At 54.7% G+C, this 26,100-nt stretch overlaps 2 protein-coding genes across 13 annotated transcripts in view; both read right to left on the minus strand.

The window, feature by feature from the left end:
* Positions 1-5,378: 5,378 nt before the first annotated feature.
* On the minus strand, positions 5,379-19,153 carry MFNG (MFNG O-fucosylpeptide 3-beta-N-acetylglucosaminyltransferase). 2 transcript variants are annotated; one of them, XM_019753014.2, is made up of 8 exons: positions 18,661-19,152; positions 14,325-14,373; positions 13,866-13,968; positions 13,280-13,433; positions 9,959-10,044; positions 9,552-9,717; positions 7,690-7,775; positions 5,379-6,325 (listed from the first exon to the last, which is right to left on the minus strand). In XM_019753014.2, exons 1-8 carry the CDS (start codon positions 18,913-18,915, stop codon positions 6,259-6,261), a joined length of 966 nt encoding a protein of 321 aa, XP_019608573.2. In that variant the 5' UTR covers positions 18,916-19,152; the 3' UTR covers positions 5,379-6,258. The 2 variants fall into 2 exon arrangements, with proteins under 2 accessions (XP_019608573.2, XP_074182467.1); XM_074326366.1 differs by lacking the exon at positions 7,690-7,775 and having other exon boundaries at positions 18,661-19,153.
* Positions 19,154-21,800: 2,647 nt separating this feature from the next.
* The window catches only part of CARD10 (caspase recruitment domain family member 10), a 45,265-nt gene continuing 40,965 nt past the window's right edge, over positions 21,801-26,100 (minus strand). For 7 of the 11 annotated variants that reach the window (XM_074326370.1, XM_074326374.1, XM_074326375.1 and 4 more), the window contains 5 exons: positions 25,202-25,304; positions 23,752-23,910; positions 23,555-23,670; positions 22,979-23,094; positions 22,360-22,744 (listed from right to left, as the gene is read on the minus strand). In XM_074326370.1, coding sequence (XP_074182471.1) covers positions 22,507-22,744; positions 22,979-23,094; positions 23,555-23,670; positions 23,752-23,910; positions 25,202-25,304 — 732 coding nt within the window. In that variant the 3' untranslated portion in view covers positions 22,360-22,506. Of the gene's footprint in view, positions 22,745-22,978; positions 23,095-23,554; positions 23,671-23,751; positions 23,911-25,201; positions 25,305-26,100 lie in introns of all 11 variants that reach the window. The other 4 variants (XM_019752997.2, XM_019752993.2, XM_074326372.1 and 1 more) reach the window with 3 other exon arrangements.

The raw sequence follows: 26,100 nt of genomic DNA on the forward strand, positions 1-26,100 counted from the left end.
CGTGGGAGGGTTTTCTGGGCCAGGCCTACACATGGAGCGCCTCCATCAGCCAGAACTTCAACACATGGCCACCCTCACTGCAAGGGAGGCTGGGAATGTAGTCTGTTATAGCTGGGGGCCAGGAGGAAGAGGAAGAGCCACCTCTGCCCTACTCCCCCAGAATAAGATCCCTGGGTGCCAGCCCTCATCTATCTTGTTCACAGTGCTTGGCACCATGCTTGGCACAGATGTGGAGTCTATGACTGAATGAATGGCGCTCACGCTGGATCCTGGGCACTAGGGTGAGATAGCACTTTCCTGACATATGTCCAGGGTAGGGGCAAGAAGAGAGATGTCGCTCCCATTTCTCAGATTAGGAAACTGAGGCTCTGAGAGTTAAGCAGCATTCACAAGGCCACACAGCTAGTCAGTGCCAAGGCCAGGTCTCAAATGCAGGAAGCCTCTGCCACCAAATGTCTGTTCTCTTCACTCCCCTGGCTGCCTCTCTAGTATGCACACTCTCTGACTTGAGTGTCATTATCTTCAGGGCCACTCTCCTTTCTAACAATCAATAAACCATGTTTGACATGCTTTGGGTTCCTTGGGATGGCAGCTATATCTCACTCATCCCTGCGTGCCCCTTGGCTACTGGCACAGTTTTTGAACACAGTAGGTGCTCAAACCATATTTAGGGGATTAATTTGTTCACACTGGCTCAGGCTTCATGCTTTGCTACTTGCACAGTATGGGGGTCACTTACAATTTATAAAAGAAATGGAGGGAATATTTATTATACATCCTCTCCCTGTGCAGAGTTAGAGCTGTCTGTCACAGCAGGACAAGTTCCTACCCTGAAACACGCTCTGGAAGCACCGACGAGGGCTCTATGACATGGGGGCCAAGGCCACAGGTGTCACCGGGCCCTCTTCAGGTTAGACCATGAACCCTCGCCTCATAGACACATAGAATGCGCTTGTGACAGTTAGTCCTAGCAAGGAGAGTAGATACTAGAAGCAGCGGCTGGGGTTCTGTCCATGGTGCTGAAACTTCCCTCAACCCCCCATCTTGTTCTCTAACCTAGCAGCAACTTAGAGCCTCTTGGAGAACTAGGTAAACATACCAATTACCTGGCCCCTTCTTTAGAGACTTGGGCTCTGAAGATCTAAGTTGGGGCCCTGGAATATGTTTTTACCAAGCATTATTGATTATTGATTGTTGATTATTGGTACTGGCCTGAGGCTGACACACCTAAGGAGTCAGTTAGTGTTTGTCAAATGCCTGCTATGTGCCCAGCGCTGTGCCAGATGCTACAAGGTACAGAGATGCTTTGAGTAGGGTCTCTGCTCTGGGGGGAATTTCCCAAGTCATTCTGGAAGAGGAGATGTAGGGAGGAAAGGAGGGAGAGTACTCCCTCTGTTTTGTGGGGACCGTGTGCCAGGTACACACTTCACCTCTATCCTGCAAGATGAGATCAGTAGGCATGTGTAAACAGTAGTAGTCATAGCCATAACACTTGTGTCTTTCCTTAGGGTCTCCACATGCTCTCTTCCAGGCAATATGTGATGATTCTACTCCTTCTGACTTCCTCATAGCGCAAGACCCAGATCCAACATCACCTCGCACACCAACTCTTGATTCCTGCTGCTCCAAAGACCCCCAGGTTTTAGTCCTCTCTCCTTGTGCCCCATGGTTGTGTATCATCACTGATAACATGAGATGCCATGTACTCAATGTTGCCCCGCCTGTGATTTGAGCTCCCTGCCCCACCCCAGGAGGTTAGCAGTACATTCTTATTGATTGGCTGCTGGGGGGATGGTAAGTGGGCAGAGGAATGTGTCTACTGACTGTGCCCAAGGAAAGTGCTCCTGGGTTACAAAACAGCTGGGACAAGTGCTCAGAACCAAAAGAAATCAGCGTGGGCCTCAGGGAGAGCAGGTAACAGGCCAAACGCAAATCAGACAGAGGCCAGCGTGCATCAGACAGGGGCCAGTTTCGGCTCAGGTCTGCCTCTCCTTTCTCTGGGTGTTTGGAGAGAACAGAAAGTGGAGTCAGGGCAGCTGTGTCTGATTGAAACAGATGTTCTCTGGGCCTGAATGTGGGACCTGGAGGCAGGGCAGGGGAAAGAGAAAGGGGAGGGGGAGGGCCAGAGCCAGCAAAACGGCATATCCACAGGCCCTCTTTTTTAATTTTACTTTTTATTATGGAAATTTTCAAACACACATCAAAGTAAAGGGACTAGCATAAAGAACCTCCATGTCTATCACCCAGCTTCCACCGCCATCCCCATTTTGTCATTCTTATTTCATTCTCCCCTTGAGCACCTTTTTAAAGAAAATTCCAGACATTTTATCCTTTCACCCATAAATATTTCAGAATGTCTCTCACATGTTAGAACATCCAAAAAACCCTCAATATTGTGATCACATTTAATAAAATTAACATTTTCTTAATACCATCTAATACAAAATCTATGTTCGAATTTCTTCATTTTTCTCAAAAATGTCTTTTTAGGATCTATGTATTTGAACCAGGATCTAAACAAGATCTATACATTATATTTTGTTGCTGTGACTCTTAAATCTCTTTTAATCTCTACCAGTCCTTTCTCCCTTATTTATGCCATTTTACTTGAAAAAACCACGTCCTTTTTCCTCATCGTTCATTTGGTAGATTGAACTCTTGACTGCCCTCCCCCCAATCTCCAGGAAACTGGTATTCAGATCCTGAAGGTGGGTCTGTGTAGGGTCAATTATTTTGATATTTACTTCCAGATGGTGCCGTGTCCTTCCTATTGAATTTATCAGGAGCACCCTAGGTCAGATTTTCCCTGTCTGGGTGATATTAAAAATGATCACTGTCGCCAACCTGGTCTCTGCATTATAAAGCTCCCCATAACCTTGTCCCCAGTGGTTTTAGCACCTTTCACAGAATCTTAAAGCACTGACAGAGCTGGAAGAGATCTAAGAAACCCATTCACTCATTTTTCTACTCATCCCACAAAATTTATTGAACATCTACTATGTGCCAGGCAGTAAGCGGCAGTGAACAGAACCAACACGATCCCTGGGATCATGGAGCCCACAGTGAGATGGGAGGAGACAAGAAACAAATACAAGTAAGCAGATGCACCGACGAGAGATGTGTCTCTGACGGTTAGAGCGATGTAGAGAGCTACCAGAGAGTGAGGTGACTGACAGTGATGGGTGACCAGGGAGAACCTCCCTAGGAGAGGACATTGGAGCTCCGACCCAGCTATGCAGAGATGGGGTTGCACTCCAGGGAGAGGGAAAAGCTGGTGCAGGTGGAGAACCTGGGCCCTCAGCAGGGAAAACAAGGGCTGTGAGCAGCAGGGGAGGTCAGTGGGAGGCTGCTGAGGCAATGCAGGCAGGACTGCCAATGGCTCAGACTTGAACGGTGAAGTGGAGGTGATGGCTAGTCCAGCATCCCTTCTACCCCCTTTTACAGCTGAAAACACTGAGCTCAGAGAGGGCAGGGAGGTGGTGTTTATTGAGCAGCTACCTGCACCAGGAGCTTTCTGTACAGTCTCTTGAGACCGCATGGCACACTACATAGAAGTCATTGCGCCTGTTTTACAGGTGAGGCCAGTGAATGGTGAAGCCACCTGCCCAAGGCTGTTGAGCCAGAGGTGGAAATGAGTGTGGAACCCAGGCCTGATGAGGCTCTCTGACCTTCCAAAGACACCCCACACTGAGATGAGCACTGCAGGACCAGGTTGCCTCAAATCTTGGCTCTGGCTCCAATAAGCCCTGTGGCCTAGACTAAGGGCCTTCTCCCACTCTGTGCCTCAGTTTCCTAATCTATAAAATGGGATTAATATTTGCCCAAGGGGAAGAGCAAGGCCGAGACGGGGTGGTCCAACCTTGCCCCCTACTCTCAGCCCTGCCTGTGGGGTCCACATGACTCACCTTAGCACAGAGTGCAGGCAGCTCCACACTCTCCCATACAGACACACAAAGGGTTAAACCCAGACTCCTTCCTCCATCCCAATTCTGATCCTTGCTGACTCTGCTCCCCCTCCTTCCCACAGCTATTTTGGGACAATGGAGGCAGCAGATGTCCTATTCCCTCCACCCGACCCTCAGAATCTGGGAACAACCCGCAAATCTGCTGTTGCTTATAAAAGTGGGCCAGCAGTCATCCTTCCATATGCAGGGCGGAGAGGACCGCAGCTCGGAAGCACACCATTCCATCCCCACGGGGCTGCAGGTCCAGGGGCCACCCCTACTCGGCTCACATCCCACAAACCCAGCCTTAGGTCAGCCCAGAAAGAAAGGAGGCTTTGGAAGAGCCCAAAGCTGGGCACCTGACTGGCTAGGCACCTGACCGCATGTGACCACAAGCACATGGCCGGGCCCTCACTGGGCCTCAGGCTTCTCCCTAAAAAACGCGGGCTGAGGCTCTGGTGCTCAGAGGTTCCAGACGTCCCAGACAGAATTGCAGGGACAAGGTCCCTCAAGGACTGGCGGGTGTGCTCCAAAGGAGCCCCCAGCCCTGGATGCCTGCGTCAGAGCTGCCCATCCCTTAGGATTCTTCCTCCCTCCTCCCCAGCCCGGAGCTGCCCCACTGTGACCCCAACTTCCCACATCACTGGTATAATGCTGGTGGTGAGACGAGACCTCCCAGCCCTAACCCTCCCCCACCATGTACCACCAGGCCTGAGATTTCCCCATGACCCCTTCATTCATTCATCCAACCCTTTGAGATGTGAGATTCTAAGCATACTTGGCATTTATGCAGATCCTACCTTGGTTGTCAAATCTCCCCTTTATCCAACACCAGAGGCTGAATCCCTCAGCTCCAAGTCTCCGTTCTGCCTTCCCTGATTCTCTAGCCACCCCAAACCCAGGCCCTGAGGGCAGAGAAAAGGAAGAATAGCTCCCACATACCTGTACCTCATGGCACACACATATTCACACACTATACATTATACACACGCATGTGACAGGGGCACAAATGTATCCATACACCACATGAGTCTCCTGCACAGATATGTGTAGAAGGGTACATGACACACACACACCCATGCACACCCTCATACACCCTGGCACAATGTGACTCACACACACTAATTAATAGCAGTCACCGTTCACTGAGCCAGGCTTCTTTCTCTATGCCACGCTCCGTGCTGTGCCCTTTACAAACACTGTATCATTTTACCCAGATATCAACCCATGAAGAAGGTATTCCTTTTGTCATCAATAAAATGGCAAACAGGCCAGAGAGATCAAGTGGATTCACCAAGGTTAAACAGCCAGCGATGGCAGAGCAAGGATGTACAGCTCAGTACCCAAATCCACACCACCATCACCACCATGACAGATGAAACACCCTGCCCCAGCAGGAACACTTTGGTTGGGTAACAAAACACTGGACCAGGAGAGGCTTAAACAAATAAGGGTTTAATTTTCTTACAGAACCAGATGCTGGAAAGGACAGGTATAGATGATTGTCTTGACCTTTCCTTCATGGCAGCAAGGTGGCTGCCCCAGATCCAGACATCACACCCGCATTCACAGCAGGGAGACAGTATGGAGCTGCAAACTTTCCCCAGAATCCTCTCCATTGGCTTTGTTTAGTTTACACTAACAGACTGAGCTCTGGCTCCCGCCAGAGCTGGGACACATAGTAGATCCTAACAGCAAGGGAGGCTGGGAAAGTGAACAAAACGATCATCAATGTTGGCTGGGGCCCATTATTAGCCATCATCTGGTCTGGGCAGGCTGATACCCCAAACAAAATCGGGTTCTGTTAGCAAGGAGTGGGGAGCAAGGAGCTGGCAAATGGTCGGCAACAACAATATCTGCATTCTGAGACTTTTCCACCTGGGTCCCTCAGTGGTTGGGGACCCAGCCAAGGGATCCAGGAGTAGGTGGCCCAGTGCTTGACCCCGGGGTGGGGGTGACTGAGAGACCAGAGGTGGGGGTGGGGGCAGACCCCACCCAGGGGCCTATGCAATTCTCTTCTGGGTTAGGACCCCTGAGCTTCAGCCCAGCTTAATGGCCCCCACCCTTTTTCATTTAGCCACTCAGGGCCCATGGGAACCCAGCCCCTGGGACCTCTCTTGCCCTCACCTGTCCCTAGGCTGTCCAGCCCACCTCTCAGGGGCCTGGGATGCCTTCACCACCAGCCACCATCCAATCTTGGGCTTGCCCACCACTCAGAGGTCCTGCCAGGGACTGCCCACCCCAGGGCACTTGCCCTCAGGGCTGCCTTGGGAGGCGAGGAACAACCAGAGGCCGTTGCCCAGCAGTTCAGGGTTCATCGGGCCACCAGCTGTGGGCACCAGGGAGTGTCTGGGTAGAGGAGACAATGTAGGGAGCGAAACCTATGGAGAGACCAGAAATGGACAAGATGGTCAGCCCCACTCCTACCCTCACCCCATGGGCTCCTAGGGGAGCGCAGATCACAAAGATGGTTTGGAGCAGGGTCTGTCCACCTCAGTACGTTGACATTTGGGGCCAGATAATTCTTTGTCGTGGGGGCTGTCCTGTCCATTGTAGGATGTTTAGCAGGGTCCCTGGACTCTACCTGCTAGATGCCAGGAGCCTCTCCCCAAGTCGTAACAATTAAAAATGTCTCCAGGCATTTCCAAATGTCCCCAGGGGACAAAATGGCCCCTGATTGGGAACCACTGGTTTAGAGAGATTCAAAGGCCAGAGAAACCATGAAGAGACCTCAGCTGAGACCAGACCACCTAACCACACCTATCTCAGTCCCCAGTTGGCAGAAACCTATGGATTCCAGGATCCAGGCTTAGAGAGAATGGAACATGAATCCTTAAACCTCTTGGCAGCACAGCACAGTTGGCACACCTCCACTGATGGGGAGCTCGTCCCATAGAAGGCAGCTCCCTGGCCCCAGGGCCCTCGGGATGGTTGTGAGCCTTCTGTCCCCGGACAGACAGCTCTGCAGAACTTCAGAGCCACAAGTCCTGGTTCCCCCAAGGGTAACATACATCAGATAAATCCAAAGTCCAGACACAAAGCCTTTGGGTGGGAAGGGTCCCCTGCCACCTCCCCAACTGAATCTGACGCCACCCTCCTCCTTTGCATTCCAGTCACACTGGCTTCCTTCACTTCCCTGGGCTGATTTTGTTCCCTCCTGCCACAGGATGTCACAGGCTGTGCCCTAAGCTGCTCTACAGCAATGTGGGGCTGAGCTGAACAGCCCTCATCGCCCTGAGGCCAGTTTTGGGGGCAGAACCAGAAGCTGCCCAGGTGGTATCTTGCCCCCATTCCAACCCTCTACCCACCGGAAAAGAAAAAAAAAAAGAAAAAAACCCTGAAGAGTATCAAAGAAACAAAGAGCCTACAAAAGATCAAATTAAAATTCCCCATCAGTGCTTGAAGGTCCACCATTAGAGTATCTCCTCGGTCAGGGAAGACATTTTAGTCTTCCAGGGGCTTCTGAAGAATCCCAGATGATCAGGGCTGGGAGAGCCCTTCAGATCCACAACACCCAGCCTCCTTGTGTTACAAAATGGGGCGACTGAGGCCTAGAGAGAGCAAGGCACTTGCCCGAGATCACGCAGCAAGCCAGTGATGGAGCAGGGACTGAAAACCAGGCTCTCTGCTCCCAGCTCTGTGCTACCAGCCTCAGGGCCTCTTTCTCTTCCTCTCTCCTGGTCCCCCATCTTTGGAAGCCTGGGCTCAGCCCCCACTCTTCCCGTTCTACAGCCCCCAGACCCACCTGGAGGGGTCCTCCTCAGGAGAGAAGGGGCCCTGTAGTTTAATGACGTTGAGCTTCCCCTCAAAGACGCCATAGCTGAGGGTGACCTGGGCAGGGAGAAGCAGAAAAGAGACGGGAGGTTGGGGATGTTCCACTGGGGATCCCACAAAGGGGCAGAATTTGGGGAGAAGCAGGGAAGCACATAGGCATTTTGAGGGCACAGAAAGTATGCCTCTGAGCCTGAAATGCCATTGGCAGTGGGTGCTTTGCTGAGGTGCCCACTTCACTCCCCAAGTTCTTCAAGCTTGTAGAGCACTTTCGGGCCCCAATCCCATTTGTACCCCCAACCGTCCAGCTTACTGGGAGGCTGAAACAATTCCCTCATCTACAGATTTGGAAACCGAGGCTCATGAGGGGAAGGCACCTTTCCAGCAAGTTCCGTGCCTGGACGGAACTCACTGTGGGGCCCTGGTAAATCCCTCTCCACCCAGGGTCTCAGGTTGCTTCGAAAGCAATGAGGATGAGGGATAATGACCCCAGTCGAGAGGCTGTCAAGCACAGTGGTTATAGACTGTGGGCTTAGGGGCCACCCAACCAGGGCTCAAATCCCCCTCTGCAATGTACAATGGTTACTTCCACTCTCTGTGTGCCATGGTTAATTCCACTGTTTGGGCCTCAGTTTATCTATCTGTAGAATGGGAATAATGTTAGCACTGATCTGATGAGAATGTTGTGAAGAACCAGAGAGTTAAAGAAGATAAAGCCCCCAGTGTGGTGCCTGGCACAGTAGGTGCTCTGGAAACCCCATTAGGGCACCTTGGTTTTCGTTGCCCAAAATCTGATCCCCTTTCCTGACTTCAGGCTCTGCGGTCCTAATGAGACCAACCCCGCCCCCCCAGTTCCAGGTCTAGCCTCTACACTAACTCTAGGTGCTGGTAGGAGACAGGTCATGTGACACAAGTAGGGCCATCTGACCAATGAGTGCGAGCCTTGGGATCTGGCAGAAGGAGGCACCCTCCTCCCATGGGTGAGAGAAACTTGGGGTTGCCATTGTGCCAGCACAAGGGGCAAACCTGCCTGAGAATGAGGCAACCATGGGGGAGGCAGATGAAAGAGGGAAAAGAGTGAGCGTCCACACCCAGCCAGATCTAGCAAGTCAAGCCAAACCCTCAGCTTCTCAGGTCCATGGGCCTATAAATGTCCTGTTGTGTTTAACCAGTCTGTTGCTTTTCTATCACTTGCATCCGAAAGGATTCTCACTCGCACTGTTGGGCCCCAGATGCCAGGGGCCTTCTCTGCCAGGACCATCTACAGGGTTGGACACCCGGGAGTTGGAGAGTGGCATCTCCAAGGCAGTGCCAGTTGGACCTCAGCAGTCATTACCCGCCAGGTAGTGGGATGGGATCCCACCCTTCCCAGAGCCTGACGTTATGCTTGAGTGTCCTCACTGGAGACCTGGTCCTTCCCAGGAACATCTGGGTTAGGAGGCTAAGCAGAGAGCAGTGGACAGGTGAGCTTTGATGAATGAAGGGGCTACTGACAGACAAAGTTGGAAAGAGCAGATCTGACCCCTTCAGAGGGATGTGGGGAGGATGGAAGATTAAAGAAAAGAGAAGGACCAGAGGTAGCAGATGGGGAGCTGTGTTGTTGGAACCTGAAAACAAGTTTCATCTCGTCTGTGCAGGTCCTTCCAGCTGGCATCTGGGGACCAGATCAAAGATTTTTAGCATCACAAATGCTAACCCTTCAGGGTTGGAGGTGGAGAGTCACTGTATGCCCTTAAGGGGGTCCTTTGCCACCCTGGGCCTCAGTTTCCCCATCAGTAGGAGCTTGCCCAAACCCAAATACCTCCCCCACTCCCTCCTGCCCAGAGGCCAGCTTACCTGTGTCAGGAGCTGAGCAGCCCCCAGCAGCTGCAGGGTCTCCAGGTGGGAGTGGAAGAGGGGACTGGACTGCAGATGGCCCCCCAGCTTACACTCAATGATGTAGCCCACGGTACAGTCATCGGGCAGCCGGATGAGGGCAGATGTATCCACGAAGCGGGAGCCACTGAGGGACAGAGCACTGCTATGGCCACTGGCCTGGGCCCTCAACACCTCCCAGAAGGCCCTCCACTGGGACCCACTGGCAGGGCAGAGTCTGGCTCTAGCATCTGCCTCCTGCATACTATGTGACCTCTTGCACTCTCTCTCTCAAGCCTTTCCTGCTGCAAAGTCCTCACACACCCCCTAGGTACCACCCCCACCAACACCCCTCGCTCTCCCCCACCTACCTGGAGCTCTCTGCTTACCTGGCCCATGGGGCCATCTTCAAAGCCAGTTTGCGGTTGATGCAAAAGCCGGCACCCCCAGTGGCGAACCAGAATTGTACCAGCCTCTGGAAGGAGAGGAGGGGAGAGCCAAGGTGAGGACCGAGTGAGCCTGGGGGTGGGCGTGGGAGGGGGCAACAGCCAGGCCACCCCTCACCCCCAGCCAGCATGGCTCAGTAGCTTTTTATTTCATGTCTCGCTAGAGTCTTGTTACAGCCTGACATTACTATGCCCACATTATACGTAAGGAAACCGAGGCCCAAAGTCACACAGCTGATTGAGAGTGATGGTGACACCAACTAGACCCCAATCTGGCTGGATTATGGTTACAGAGACATATGTCCTATGTGTCCCCCCAGCACACCTTACCCTTTCCCCCAGAGAAATGTTTCTACCTCACCCACGTGGTTTAAGAGGGGCTAACAAACACAGCACCAGCTCCCCTGGGCCCCAGCTCCCCCAAGAAGGATCACAGGCCCACACTCCTTGACCCAGTGATTGGCTCAGTGACTTGGGCTTAGCCAATCAGAGTCCTCTCCTTAGCTCTCTATGCTAACTGTGAGGACGAGATGCTTTTACAGGGTCACCAGACTCAGAAGCCATAATCCTAATGCTACCTACACCGGGCCACATACACCGGCCTCGCCATTCCCAATTCCTGGGACTGAGAAAGCTTTTCCACAAAAGGAAAAAATAAGACCTCTCACAGAGTAAAGAGAGAAGAACAAATAGGCCGGTGAGCCCCAGAGGCCAGCAAAACCCCTTGACATCTCAATCTCAGGAGCCAATAACATCCGTTTGGGACTTAAACCACTTTCTACCTCTGCCCATCACGAAGGCCTCTTCTCCCTCCTCTGTGAGGACCTGCACATTCACCTATGAATTTCTCTAAGGCTTGTGAGCAACACTGTACGCTTTCAGCTGTACCATCTCTTGGTCAAGCAAGTTCCCTAAGGTTTCCTTCTCCCAAGTACACAGTTGGTGCCTCATTGATGAACGCTATTGGGTTGAGTTACCTCCCATGATGCAGCAGTGAAAAGAACCCTGGCCAGGGATCGGGAAGCCACAGCACAGTTGAAAGTATAACTTTGAGAAAGTCACGGCCCCTCTCTGGGCCTCTGATTTGTCAGCTGTGAGTGCAACATCGGTTCTAAGTCTTCAATCTCATGGTTGTCCTGGCCTGGTGGCAGCCTCTTCCTAAAACCTGTATGAGCTTATTTCTGGAAATGCTGCCCTCTTAGAGAGATGTCAGGGCTCAACAAGGCAGAATGAATGGCTTCTTGAGAACCTGACCCACAGGAGGAGCCCAGTAAACGCTTGTTTAATGAATTAACCGAGTGCATGGCTTCCACTCGCGCATAATTACAGTAACAACAGCAGTAACACTACAGCTGCCTACCCCTGAGCACTGACTGCCGAGCCCTTTGAGAAGGGCTGTGCTGCAGAGGAGGGGAACCAGGTGCACAGAAGTGAAGTCACTTGCCTGAGGTCCCAGAGCTGTGATGGACCTTGAACTAGAGCTCTTGCTGTCCCACCCTGGGGCACCTCAGCATCTGAACAGGCCAGGACACTTTGGGACAGAGTCCTGGCATCCCACTGGTGGGGTGTGTGCCAAGGAGGGCATTTGTGCATGTTGCAGGGCACAGAGCCTGGGTGTGCCCAGCTGTGTGTGGAACCTGCACAGGAAAAACACGGCCTAGAGACGAAGGCTGAGCTGAGTCAGGTGCTGGTCACTTACTAGTGTCCATTTGTCATGCGGGGCAGCCTGTGGGGTCTCTGCTCCCGCTCCCCACATAAGAACGCAGGACACGGTGAGGCCAGACAGGAACACCCACGGAGCCATAGATGGGGGAGTCATACCACTATATTCTCACTGGTGGCATCTGCCTCTCTGCAATCCGCTCTTGCTAGCTCAGCCACCATCTTCTTGCTAGCCCCCATTTTTTCTGCTAGCGTAGTCACAGCAGTTATATTAGTGGCCAATGGCTCACTGGTTACAGCTGACGGCCACTAGCCACAGCTGATGGCCATCCACTCACAGTTGATGGCCATTTACTACCTGAGCCAGCACCTTTCCACATGAGGCCGAGAGCCTAGAAACCGCACTCCTGGCTCTGTCCCACACCATTTCATGCCAGGTCCCATTCTAAACATTTGGATAGATGACACTTGATCGCTTCGTGTTTTGCTCACAACCACCCCATGAGTCAGGGACTATCAGCACTGATTTCACAGATGAGGAAACTGAGGCACAGAGCGGTAAGGTGACGTTCATCAAGGTCACGAAGCCAGGAGATGGCAAGGCTGGCATGTGAACCCAGGGAGTCTGGCTCCAGAGCAGAGCTGTCAACCTCTAAGGTCAGGGGTGAGGTGGTGTAAGAGCCCGGGGAGACCCCTCAGCTCATCTGGAATCTGTTCATGTACACACACCCTGGGGCCCAGGAGGATTTAATTAGTACTCAGAGGCTGATTAGCTGCTGATAATTAAGGTTTTGTATTTCCAGTTCTTGGTTTCCCTCATGAAGCAGATGGTGACCTAGGGAGGGAGACAGCCCCACAGCAGGCCCAGCTCCTGCTGCAGGCACTGTCTTTAGAGAAGGGACCCCCTGACTCGCCTTTTTCCTGGAGCCAAGGAAGCCCTAGAGGCCTGGGCCTCTCCAGTACCGAAAGCCTGGTGGCATCCTGGGGACAGGGGAAACCATGCAACCTACTTATACTAAAAAAGTCTTCTTTGTTTCTCTGAAAGTCAAATTTAACGGGTACCCTAGTTTACGTTTGTTTTCTAAATCTGGCAAATTTCATCAGCGTCTATCCAGGTCTGGAGCTGAATGAAGCTGGTGATGGGACCCTGTCATGCCAGGTGTCAACTCTTTTGTTGGTGGTTAATGAAGTCTGGACGGAGAGGTGGAGCCTAGGGAAAGGGGGTGTTCGGGGCCTGGACGCAGTGGCAATTTACCACCTGGCCCAGCAGTAGTCAGCATTTGAACAACCTGTGCAACTCCATGACACCAGGTGGCAAGGGACTCTGCTGACCACTCCTCAATGACCAAGGCCCTACTACGTGACAGTCTCTCTGCCTAACGAGCTTTATCTCCGTCTCCCCATTTCACAGAGGAGGAGACTGATGATCAGAGGCAAAGCCACCCGCCCAAACACACAACGATGAGGCCCAATCTGGAACCCAGACAACCCACCCAAATCCTCCACAACCCCACCCCCAACATGGCCCCACCCCAAACCTGGCCTGGCCCAGGCTGGCCCTGGCCAGTGGCCAATGCACCAAGGAGTCAGGGAGGGACAGACCGTGCGGTTGTGGGGCCGCGGCTCAGAAGCGTGGATAGGCCGGTTCAGGCTGGGCCGGCCGATGTAGACATCGAGGGTCTGGGGGAAGGCTTTCAGCAGCTTCAGCAGCGCCCGTGGGTTCACATAGTTGTCGTCATCCACATGGCAGAACCACCTGTGGGCATGGAAGGGGCCAATGAGCTTGGAGGGGGTTCCCAAGGGCTGCCAGCCAGCCAGACTCCCCCTGTGCCCCCTTCATCAGTCAATGAACAGTTACAAGGTGGGGGTGGCTCACATGTAAGGCCCCTGTCCTGTACCAGACTGCATCTTGTGTAAGTTCTTGAGGAAGGTCTGCCCATTGAACAGATGAGGACTAAGACTCAGAAAGGTTAAGACACTTGTCCAAGGTCACACAGCCAGTGAATGGCAGGATTTGAAACCAGACGGTCTGCCCAAAGACAGACCACAGGAGGCCCTACATGACAGAATTCACAGAAACCAGACGACTTCACTTTTTCAACAAACCACTTTTTCGATACAATACCCCATTCAGGAACTGAGCTGAGGCAAAGGTCACACCTGCCTCCAGAGACCCAGGAGCACTCACCTCAGCCCACTGGCCAAAAAGGCATCAAACTCAGCAGCCATCTTGCAGGACAGGGCAGGGTGGCTATGCTCCGCAGAGCAGTTTGTGACCACGAGGTGGGGCCCTGGAGAAGTGAGAACTAGTCAGGGCCTGCTGCCCAGCTCCTCCCCCCAGCTCTGCACACTCTGACAATGCAGAGCAAGGCCTCAGAGGGTCTGGAGTGGCCCACACACTCCCATTTCACACCTGGGGAAACTGAGGTCAGGGAGGGCTGACCTGCCCAGAACCCGACGGACAGTAAGCTGGGCTGGGACCCAGGTATCCAGGGTCTTAAACAGCACAGCCCTCTCCATTTATAGGGAAAAGCCTGCTCCCCTCCTGGGCAAAGGGGAAGCCCCACATGCCAAGGGTGGGCAGCCCTGTTTCCTGGGGACTCCTAGGCCAGGGAACAGCCACCCCACCCAGGCCAGGCAGAGTTACCCAGTCTCTCTTGGAGGCCTTCATCCGGGCTGTCAGTAAAGATGAATGTCTGGGAAGGAGAAAGAAGAGACTGGGCTCGGTCAAGGGCAGACTGGGGGTCAGCCCACAGCCCAGCCCCCAATGAACCCCCGTCCAGGTGGCTTACACACACAGCAGACCTCTGACCCCCTTCAGTGACAGACAAACCCCTCTCACCTTCGCACACTGCTTTAGGACAGCATGAGTTTCTCAGCGACCCAAGCATACAACACATACCCACACAACCCAGCTTCAGTAGACACACAGCTTCCCAGAACACACCAGCCCATCAGTCTCTCTCACACTCAGCCTCCTTACAGACCAGCGCCCCCAAGGATCCTACCGTCATACACTCTCGGCAGAATCACACTCACACACAATCCCACTTGGCTCCTCCACAATCACATAGACACAACCCTCAACACTTTGTCAGAAAACAGACTATGTGGAAAGACCCACATGCTGGGACACTGCACCACTTAGAGAGTCAGTCACAACTTTCACAGCCACATAAACTCCCTGACGCAACTCAGAAATCTTACGTCGTGACCCAATCCAGCTCTTCCAGAAGGGACAGGCAGCCCTCCGGGAGCTTTCACACTCCTGATCCCTGAGAACTTCTCTAAACATTGAGACAGGTGTTGTAATCTGTCCCCGTCACAGATGGCAAAACTGAGGCTAAGTGGACGAAGTTTGTGCAGTTGGCAAGTTGGATTCGAACCCATAGGCCTTGGACCTCTCCCCTGCTCTTAAACACCACCACAGCCAAAACTCACCCCTGGGGGCCTAGCAGGCGCCTCGGACTCAGCAAGCACCTCAAGACTAAGCACTGAGCTCCCCCAGACCTGTACTCCTTCTGGTCTTCCCATCTTGCTGGGACCGAATACATCAGGGTCACCATGCCACCTTTCTTTCTTTCACAACCCCCATCCAGTCTGTCAGCAAATTCTGTCCACCCAACCTTTAAATTACCCAGATGCAACGTCTCCCCACCAGCCTCCATCCAGTGGTCCAGCCCACCCTGATCACCTCCAGCCTGCTTTTCTGCAGTCACCTTTTCCCTGGGCTCCCTGCTCTGTCCTGCCCCCAACCCCAAGTCTGTTTTCAACACAGCCCCCAAGGGAGTCAGTAAAACAAATCAGGCCTTTCTCCCCCTGCTCCCTGGTAAACTTTTGCCACCAAACAGCCACCAGATAATGGAACTCTCAGTTTGGAGCATGAGCCAAATGGGCCAGGGAATGTTTGTTGATGGGTGAGAAAGCCCCAGTGAATCAGTGGGGGCGGGGGAAAGGAGGGGTCCCACAGCAGGGCCTGGGGGCTGACTGGGCAGAGCACGTGGGAATATGAAGCTGGCACCGAGTGGTGGGCAGTTTCCTCTGAGGGAAGGTTGCATTTGATTTGTTTAAAGAGGGGACCCTGACAATGGCTAAAACCTTGCAGGAAAACAAAGGGACAGGCAGCCTGCTGGGGTGAGGGGAGGGGGTAGCCGGGGGCCATCTGCTACAGAAGAGAGGAGATGTGGGGCTGTCCGTGCTCCTCCCACCCCCACCCCCACCCTTGAGGGGACTGTGGGGAAGAGAAAGGCTCCTCTTGGATCACAAAAAACGTGCCTTCCCCAGCCCACCCCCCGTGCCTGGGACAAAGGGCGCACACGAGCCCCAGCCCTCTGCCACAAAGGCCCACCTGCCACCAGGCCGCCCTTAACCAGCTGGGGTGTACACCCCGCCCTGGAGTTAACCAGCTCAGGCCTGCTCCTGTTGGCAGAGCTCAGAGAGACTCCAAGACTCTCTTATCCTGTGCAGACGGGGAAACTGAGGGCTAAAAGGGGGAGGGCCTTGGCCAAGGTCACAGAGATAGGAGCCAAAGGGTGGAGACGAAGGGCGGCCCAGATGCAGTGAGAGTGGGTCTCCCTGTCTCCCTTCCTCTTCCTCTGTTTGAGCAGCCCTCCTCTCTTCAACTCTGCCTTAAACGACAAAACTCGAGACTGCCGCATGCACTGAGGGCACCGGGGTGAGGGCAGGTGTCCAGCTGAGTGAATTCATCTCCTAACTCTGTTTAACTGTGCTCGATTTTCTCTCCTATAAGATGGGAATATCAGTAGTGTCAGCAGGGGAAATTTTTCCCTTACCCCTTTAGTTCTTCTGGCTGGTCGAATAATTCAAATGACATACAGCAGATTAACAGGAGAAAATCAAACTGTAATACTGCGCATAGGGAATTCACATAAGCATGAAAATTCTAAAAGACAGTGAGGCTTCTGGACAAGGAGGGGAGGCAATCAATTCACAGGTTGATGAGAAAAAGCAAACATTTGGTAAACAAATTCTTGCAGGGCCACCCAGAAATAATGGGACACAAAGGAGAATGGAGCCAACAGATTTTTGCTTGAATCCTCCCTGTCTGCCACACTTAATTCAAATATGCTAAGGTTCCCTTCCTGAAGTAGGTTTTTCTATCTGAATCTCTTTAGGCAGGGAAAGCAGAAGTCAAAAAAAAAAAAAACTCTTCCTGAGTTTGTGGGCTTTGTTTTCAGCTTGAAATGCCTGGGTGGCTCATTCTTGGGAAACTGTGGCACCCCCACAATAGCTACCACTCAGAGTTATTGTGGGGGTTAAACAGTGACACACGGCCCCTTAGATGCTGAGCAGCTGGCAGGTACTCTCTCTGGCTGCCTGGTTGGCATCTGGGATTGAGTTCGGGACACAGAGGGGTTGGCCATTTGCCTCTCCTCTGCTGGCCTGGTCCTGCCAGGCCCAGCCACTCAGGTTGGAGGCCCAAGGACCCTTTCCTGTAGCCTAGTGACCAAGCAGCTCTGGTATCGCAGGTCTCAGTAGAGAAGGCAAGGCTCCAGACAGGAGGTAGGGGCTGGGTCCCACTGGGCTCTTCCCCCTCAGGACTTCGGGGTAACGCTGGCAAGCACCTCCTCCTCTCTGGCCTCAGTTTCCTCATCCGGGGCAAGAGCACCACCATGGTGATCAAGACAAGACAGGAAAGGGCCTTGGAACTCATGAGGCCACACTTCCGTGTACACTCAGACACAACACCATAAACAGGAAGGTCTGCAGGGAGGGCCAGGCTCAGCGGCTTCCCTGAGTAGAACCAGAAGCTCCCCAAGACGAGAAGCTGTGGGGAGGCCCCAGGGAAGAGCCTGGAGTGCTGGGGGCCCAGCGAGGAAAGGGTTAATCCAGGGTGCTAGGACATCAGGGAATTGGGATGGGGGAGGTGCCCTCTCCCCAGGGGGCCCTGGCCTCTTCCGGGCATCCCCTCCCCACTTCCTAGGTCTCTCAGGAGTCCCCAACCCCTCCTGAAGGCTCGGTCACTTCCTCCCAGTGAGCCAGACGCCAAAATGGGACAGCATGTGTGCACATGCGTGCAAGTGTCTATGTGTCTGTCTGTCTGTCTGCCCCTCTACCTCCCTCAGATATGGTTCCCAACACCCCAAATCACTGATTTTGCTTGAGGAGGTCACTGGCTGTGGAGAGGGGAAGAGCCACGAGGCACTCAGCTTCTCAGAGCGGCCTCTAAGGAAAGACATAAGCTGTGAGCCCATCACCAACATGCCCCTTGTCATAGCATGTCTAACACACACTCTGGCTCCATGCATGTGAGCACACTAACACACACACACACAATTCCAGTTACTGGGGGGGGGCCCTTACCCCAACCTCCTGCCCACCACTTCCTCAGCCACCACCATCACAGCACATATCCGCCCTCCCTCGAAGACCGCCCCACAGGAAATGAGCACAGGAGATGAGGTGCCGCTCCCCTTGGCACACCCTGGGCACCAGAGGCATGGGGGGAGGGGCTGCCAGGAATTCTGAAAGGATGCCCCCCACTCCGTCCCTTTCCCTAACAGGCCCCACCTAGACGGTCCCCTCCTCAGCAGCTTGGCCTCTGTTCTACCAGCCAGGGCAGCAGAACATCACCCAGGGCCTGGACTGGTGGCAGCCTGGCCTGGGCACATGCCAGCCAGGACCTCTGAAGCCTCTGCCCCTGACGCAGGGCTGAGTCCGGGTGGGCAGGAGGGAAGCCTGCACCGCACTAGCCAGGGAATAAAGGGACCTTCAGAAGGGACCCAGAGGCCTGGGGCAGGAGCCCACCCTGGCCCCTGAAAAAGACAGAAGAGTGGACCCAAGGAGCAGTGAGCTCCAGGGCCAGCGAGGGGCACCGCCAGGGCCAGAGGAGCCCCCCAATCCTGAGAGGTGAGCAGGCAGCTTCTCCCTCGAGGCTGCCAGGGACAGCAGCCTAGTAGAAAGGCCTCCGTTAATCCCACAGGCCAGGGGCCACTCCGGGGGCCCAGGTGCCAGTTTGTCACCTGTTCCCTGGTCCTGGAGACCCACGTGTCAAGCAGCAGCTCCAAGCGGGAGTGGTGGAAGGTCCGAGTCGTCTTGACTGCGATGAAGACATCCTTCAGCTGCAGCTCAGGAGGCCAAGGGGACGCTGGGCTCAGCCCAGGGGTGTCCTGCACGCGCTTCGGGGACAGCCTCAAGTGGTACCGAAGGGAGAGGAGCCCCATGCATAGAAGCGTGAGGAGGACCCCGGCCAGGCCCCGGAGGAGCCGGCACTGCATTGGCCCTGGGACCCCAGACAGCTCAGCCCCCAAATCCCAAATGGACCGGGAGGGGAGACTGGTCAGGCAGGGGCCCCGGCAAAGGCTGAAGCCTGGCAGGCATCCAGGGCAGGCAAGGAGGGGAGAGGTGAGAGTTGGTGCTCTGGCCCCAGAGGCAGAGCCATGGCAGCCCCTCCGCCACCAGCCCTCCACCTGCTCTGGCTGCCCTCCCGCCGCTGGCTCTGGGCGTCTGGCCCCGCCCTTGCCTCCATCGCGGCCCGAGGGGCGGGGCCAGCCCAAAGGAGCCCCAGAGGTGGCTGAAAGAGGCAGCTGAAGAGACAGCCCAGTCCCTGCCAGCAGCTGCAGTGGGGGTGGGGGCAACAACAAACCGTCCATGCCCGGATGGAAGGAAGGGGCCCTCCAGCCTTCCCACTCCCCAGAGACTGTCAGCTTAGCTCATTCAATACCCATTATTTTATGGGTGTCCTGGTATCCAGCCTCCCAACTTCCTTTTGCTCATACTATTCCTCCTCCTGGATGCTCTTCCCCATCCCCTGCTATCCTCATCCATATTCCCTCCACCAGGCTTAATTCTATTTGGACTTTGAGGCTCAGCGCAAGGGTTCCCTCCTCCAGGAAGCCTTCTCTGATGAGCCCCACCCCCCAACTTCTGGGACTCTCACAGTAGTTTGCTCACTTCCTTTGGTCTTCACAATAGTACTAGATTGTTACTCCAAGTTTATAGCTGAGCACATAAAGCACAGAATGATCTAAAATGACCCAGCAGTTCAGCCACAGAGCCATGTGGAACCCAGGTCTCTGGTCCACAGGAGGCCCCCTAAGGGTGGGTGCCTGTCCTGCTGTGGTCCACAGGACCCCACCTCACGCAGCAGTCTTTATTGCTGCCTCTCTCCCAGCTAGGACAGTGGACAGAGGGCCTTCTCCAGCCACCACCTCCGTCTAGTTTTGAACAAGGTCACTTACATTTCGTCCTTCCTCTGCTAGAACCCTGCACTGGCTCCCATCTCCCTTTTTAAACAATTGCCAAAGATCATAGAGCAGCCTACAGGCCCTGTGTGAGCTGGCCCCTCGTTACCTCCAATCCCACCTCCTACTACTTTTCCCTAGCTCCCTCCACTCCAGACCCACTGGGCTTCTGGCCATTCCAGGCACTCACCCACCTCAGGACCTTTGCACATGCTGTTCCTGCCTGGACCTCTTCCTAGAGACACACATCTCACTCCCTTAGGTCTTTACACAAATGTCATCTTTTCCAGGAGGCCTTCCCTGACCACTTTATTTAAACTGCAATCCCTTCTCCACATCCCCTACTTCCCAGCCCTCTTTTCTTGTCTTTCCCAGGCCCCCTTTTCTGCTGCATTCTCTCCATAGCACTTTTCACCCTCCAGCATCCTGCATATTTTACTTATCGTCTGTCTTCCTCATGAAAATATCAGGACAGGGATTTTTTTCTTTTTTATTCACTGACTTCCCCCATGCCTCGAACAGTGCCTGGTAAATAGTAGGAGCTCAGTAAATATTTATAAACACAAGAAAGTACCAGATGGCTGGTGAATTGAACTGGGCCTGCTGTGGCCCAACCCTGCATTAGGTGGAGGGACTGTGGAGGGAAAAGAAAGAAAAACTAACCCTTTTGAATCACCCTCCTATGGGCCAGCCCCATGCCACGCCCCTTCACAGCCCATCTTCTCAGAACCGCATCACCAAGAGATGAGCCCAGGCTTCATGCCACACAGACCAGGGTTGAAATCCTAATTGGGCCACTCCCTAGCTGCGTGACTCTGGGCAAGTTACTTTACCTTTCTGAACTTTACCTTCATCATTTGTAAAATGTGGGTGAAAATAAGGCTTGGTGAGAATTAAAGGGTTAGTGGGCTCCTCCACCCCATGGAAAGGTCACCTAACATAGGACCAGACAAACGCAGCTGAGCCACTTAGGTTCCCACATCTTCACCCAGACTCAGGTCCTTAGACCAAGGACTGGGCCAGGCACACAGCAAGGAGGGGAAGAGGTTCATTTACCCAAATGAGCATGACCCGGCCTCCTCACCCAAGGAGCCTTCAGCCATCCACAGAAAACCACCATCCTGCCACAACACGGGGCATGGCATGGCCAAGAAGTGCCAAGAGCTGAGAGAATCAAGCAGGCTTCGTGGAGATGGTATCTGAGCCAGATCTCAAAGGACACTAAAATTTAGGCAGCCCCTACCCCTGACTTCCCAGCCTCAGTGGCCAAACTCAAACCATTTTCTGCCTCTGAGCTTTTGCTCTTGAGGTTTCCTCCACCTACTAACCCACTTCCCCAAAACCTCCCAGGGGCTTGCCCAAGTTCGTTACTGTTACTGAACACAGTCACAGGAGTACCTAGGATAGCACATAAACATGTAGGTCCAAGAAATGCTTCTTGAAGAAAGGAATCCCAAATCCCAAGCTCAAGTGGTACTTCCTCCAGTAAGTCTGCCTAGGTTTCTCCCTCTGGAGGTGACCATCCTCTCTCTGAAGGAGCAGTCTCAGGGACCTGTTTGCACACTGAAGGTTTGCTCTTGGTCTACTGGACTCAGGAGCCAGGCCCCTTAAACCTAAGACCAAACCCTGCTGGCCTTAGTGTCCCTGCCACCCCCAGGGGACACTCTTTTGATGATCACACACAGGCAGAGCTGAGCATGGGGGTGGCCCATCTGTGGGGCCCTCCTCCGGTCATTCAGGGGCAGGTAAGGTGACGCCAGCACAGATGGCGGGCGGCTCTGGTGAGTCAGGAGCGAAATCTGACCCTCCCCATGGGCGAGCTGGGACCTGAAAGGTGGTATCAGCCTGAACTGGGGGTGGGGACAGTGCGGGGGGGGGGGGGGCAGGCCAGGGAGACGAAAAAGCAAAAGGCCACCAACTTCTATAACAAACTGTTTAATGTTCCATAATATGCAGCTTCTGAGTGAAAAAGGTCCATTAAAAATCCAGGAGCAGTACATTCTGGTGATGGAGCAGCCAGCCCCCTCCACACCTGTCCCTCTGAGAGGGGGCAGGGCAGGGAGCAGGCGCTGTGAGAACATGGTCCAAGGTGTGCTCACCGGGCACACACATGTATTAGTGCTCAAGTGTCAAGAGGCTGGGGGGCATGACATTTACACAGGTGAGAACCACAAACACGTGTATGACTAGTAGACACAGGGGCACAGGTGACAGTGGACCAGGGCAGCCACCGTGCCCACAAGTGGAGGAGGTATACACAAGAAATGTGAGCTGGACGGATGGGAGTCACACAGGGCGGGCTCGAGGCTCCTGTAAGCAGAATAGGCTGAGAGCCTAGGAGACCTCGTGTGCCCACGGGGGAGGGACAGACAGGAGACTGCCCCATGAGAACTTGGGTGTAAACCTGTACACGAGAGTGAGAACTTAGACGCTCCGGGGTGAGCAATGATGGAGGGACATGGAGACAGGGAGGCCTAGAGCAGCAAGAACGGGACAGGTGGCAGCTCTGCCCAAGGATCTGGGAAGGCTCAGCACAGGGACGACCCAGCTCCACCGCAGACACCAAGGTCCCCACTGGTGGCTTCTGAAGTGTGTGCGGAAGCCGCAGGCATCAGAAGGGGCTCCTCAGGCGTCACTGCTGCTGCTGCTGCCACCTCTGCCAGGGCCACGCTCCACCCACACAAGACGGGCCTGCTCCTGCAGGATGCGGCCACGCACCATCTTGGCCAGCTCTTCCGAGTGGCTCCACGTGTTGGCGGGCACCTGCACCCAGGAGCAGGGCAGCCCCCAGAGCACCTGCTCTGAGCCGCGGCACTGCCGCAGCAGCTCTGAGTCCCGCCAGCCCGGCCGGCCCAGGAGACCCCTGCCAAGAGAGGAGAGTGGGCAGTGGGCAGAGTGCCAGATAGAGACAGACAGAGATGGAGAGAGAGACAAAGATATGGAGAGTCAGACAGCAGGGACAGATGGAGGGAAACAAAAAGAGACATGGCAAAGAAAGAGACGGAGAAGCGAGAGACAGACAGAGAGAGAGAGAGAGAGAGACATCCACAGAGAGGAGGGGGCTCTGGGGTCCTGCCTACCCCCCCACCCGCCTCACCTGACTTCTCGGACATTCTTCTCGGTCACCTCCACGTGGATGACGATGGGGTAGATTTCATTCTGGACCAGTTCCCGCACGCCCCTTGCACCCAGCTCCAACAGGCAGTGCTTCTTCTCGGAGGTCAAGATACATTTTACTCCCGGCCCAGAAGACACTAACCTCCCTGCCCCCTCCCTCCCCCGGGGCCCCATAGCACAGTCCCCACCCAAAGGGACCTTGACAATGAGGGAAGAACCGGAAGGGAAGGCCGGACCTCTGGGGAAATAAGTCACTTCACCCCTCTGGACCTCAGCCTCCCCATCTGTAGGATGGAGCCTATCCACCCCTCACCCAAGTCATCTCCCAGGGTAGGGGAGAGTCAGAGGCCAAGGAGGCAGATAGGTGGGATGTAGCAGCCAAACACCTCAAGGGTGACGACCCACGTAAGGTCCACTGCCCTAGCCCATCCACTCACAGGTGAGCCAACAGAAGGGAAAGGACTTGCCCAGAGTCACTGTGCAACGGAGCAGCCCGGGCCTCCACTCACACTCTGGCTCTTGGGCCCAGAAGGGCAGCCCCCAGCCCAGCACCTACCTTCCCGACAGACTCCTGGATGGCTCGGATCCTGTTGCCCAGCCCAGGGGTGACAGGCCGGGCCTTGGGGGCTCCGGGTGCTGAGGATGCACACTGTTCCTCCCCAGACAGGCTTTCTGCAGAGCAAGGAGGGGCAGGAATGAAGGGCTGCCCCGGGGTGCCACTCTGCCCTCCCCTCTCTCCACGCAAAGGCTCACCTGCTGGGCACACTTGGAAGTCCAGCCGGGAGTTGGGCAGGTCTAGCAGGTTGCGGATAAGCCGGGGCGCCAGGCACTCAGGCAAGAGCACCACCGGCCGCAGGGCGGGCACCAGCAGAGGCTGCACCAGGCTGTAGGGTTTGGGGCTCCGCTCTGGCTCTGTGGCAGGGGAGGGGTGCAGAAGACATGAGGGTACAGGCAGGGCCCCAGCTCATCTTTCCTAGGTGTGGCCACCCCCTGCATACTCAAAACCCCATCACATCCTCTCCAGCCCCCCCATCTTTTTTCCCTTCCTAAGTCCTGCTGGGCACACACATGCTGCCCCCTCCCTCACTGGGACTACTGCAATAGGCTCCCCCGACCCATCCTGTGCCTCACCCTCGCCCCCTACAGGCCATTCTCCACTTAGCAGCCAGAGAGAAGTTTTAAAACTAAAGTGAGATCCCATAACTCCCCCACTTTCAATATGCCAGTAACGTCCCAGGACTCTCAGGAAAAAGACCACAGCCCTGCCAGGACCTGGGGAGGCAGCAAGCCACGTCCCCCATCACAGACTCTACTCCTGCCATACACACCTCTCGTCAGCCGCCTCCAATCACAGGGCCTTCTCCTGCCCTGGGGAGGCTGCAGCCCCACCCTGGTACCTCTTGGCCCAATTAAACCTCACTCCCCCTTCAGAGCCCAGGGCCCACCTTCCCCAGTTCCCAGACGTGCAGAGCCTCTGGCATGCACTCCACAGCACCCAGTCCTCTTCCATCCCAAGGGTCACACTTTGCAATTATGATGTTCATGGGAGACAGGCGTCTACCTTCCCCCATCCTCAGTAGGCAGTAAGCTCCAAAGCAGTGGGGGACCACTGTGTCCTCTGGACCGAGCACAAAGCATGGCAGAGCTGCCGCTCGATATCCGCTTGTTGTACTCAGTGTCCTCCAAACACACCGGGCACAGCTACGCCTCTGTGCATTTTCACGAGCTGTGCCTTCTGCCTGGAACAAACTTCATCCTTGAAGGCTCCCTTCCAGGAAGTCTTCCCTCACCCAGCTCCCTCCTCTTTGCCCTTCAGAACTGCTACTCCTTCATCTGGCTCCCCCAACCCCTTCTCCCGCCCTGCTCTGGCCCAAAGGCTCAACGTACTGGGGTCCTCACGGCACCTGCCACCACACACGTGAGAAGCACAGCTGCATGTGCTCTGCCAGATCAGAACAGGCCCTTGCTCATGCCTGTCCCACACTCATACAGACTCACAGACACACGCAGAAACATGCATCTACCCCACCGACCGGCTCCCTCAACCTGTTGGCGCTTCTCCCACCAGGAGGAGCCCTGTCTCTCAGGCCCCGCCCCACTGGAACCCTCACAACAGGTGCTTCCAGGCCAAAAGACACCCAGAGGTGCACACTCCTGAACTCCATAGGCAGCCCAGGCTGCACCTTCACACCTGTGCACTCACCTGAGCAGGGCTCCAGCAGCAGCTGCTCCTGGGGGTCCCCGGCAGGGCTCCCCCCGTGCTTGGGCTTCACCAGCCGCAGCTGGTCCAGTGCTCGCTTCTTCAGCTGGAGAGGGCAAAGGGAAAGAGGGGCACCTGTGAGCTCAGCTCCATCCCAACCTCAGGGAGGAGGGACAGTAAATGCGACCCCCAGCAGAGGGGGCCTCCATGCCACTGCTGTCCACAACCCACAAAAATGGCCCTCTATACCAGGCTTTCTCCTGCCCCCACCTGGGGCCCAGCACAGTCCCCCAGACAGGACAGGACAACCATCCCTACGGGCTGAGGGAAGCAAGCCTGTCAGAGTCAGTTAGAGCTGGAGGAGCCCTAGGTCTACCCCCCACTTTATAGATGGGCAAACCGAGGCCCAGAGACCAAAGGAACCTAATCTCACAAAAGAGACAAACTTTGGGATCTCTTCCGGTGAATTAGCAATATGGCCTTAGGGAGAAAGATTACTGAAACCACAAACGACAGCCTTCATTATACCAATAGTGGACATGTACCAATAGCAGACATGTATCAAATGCCTAGCATGTGACACACAAACTAACTAGGCCCCAGATGTGCGAGAACCATTGAACTTCTATACCGAGGGGCCAAGCAGGCACAGTAATTCCCCATTTTACAGATGAGAACACAGAGCCTCCAGGGAGCGTCAGGTAGTTGTCCAAGGTTGCACAGCTGAGAAGTGGCAGAGCTGGCATTCAAATCCAGGCAGTCTGGCTCCAGAGTCCACGCTCTCAACCCCTTCTCTAGTGCCTCTGAGCCTCGCTCTGCCTGGGTGTACAGGGGGAGGCTCACCCAGCCCAGTCCCCCCCTCCCCCAGGGATTGGAAAAAGGGATGTGACTTATTTTGACAA

The sequence above is a fragment of the Rhinolophus sinicus genome, linkage group LG02, assembly GCF_036562045.2.
Source record: "Rhinolophus sinicus isolate RSC01 linkage group LG02, ASM3656204v1, whole genome shotgun sequence".
Taxonomy (NCBI): domain Eukaryota; kingdom Metazoa; phylum Chordata; class Mammalia; order Chiroptera; family Rhinolophidae; genus Rhinolophus; species Rhinolophus sinicus.

Bases quoted from the DNA above. Each gene is read 5' to 3' on its own strand.
- MFNG (XM_074326366.1), bottom strand. From the start codon at position 18,915: ATGCAGTGCCGGCTCCTCCGGGGCCTGGCCGGGGTCCTCCTCACGCTT. The intron at 9,718-9,958 runs GTAAGCAGAGAG...TCTGTCCCTCAG, and splicing joins AAGATGGCCCCATGGGCCAG to TGGCTCCCGCTTCGTGGATA. The intron at 6,326-9,551 runs GTAAGCTGGCCT...GTCTCTCCATAG, and splicing joins CTGCTCAGCTCCTGACACAG to GTTTCGCTCCCTACATTGTC.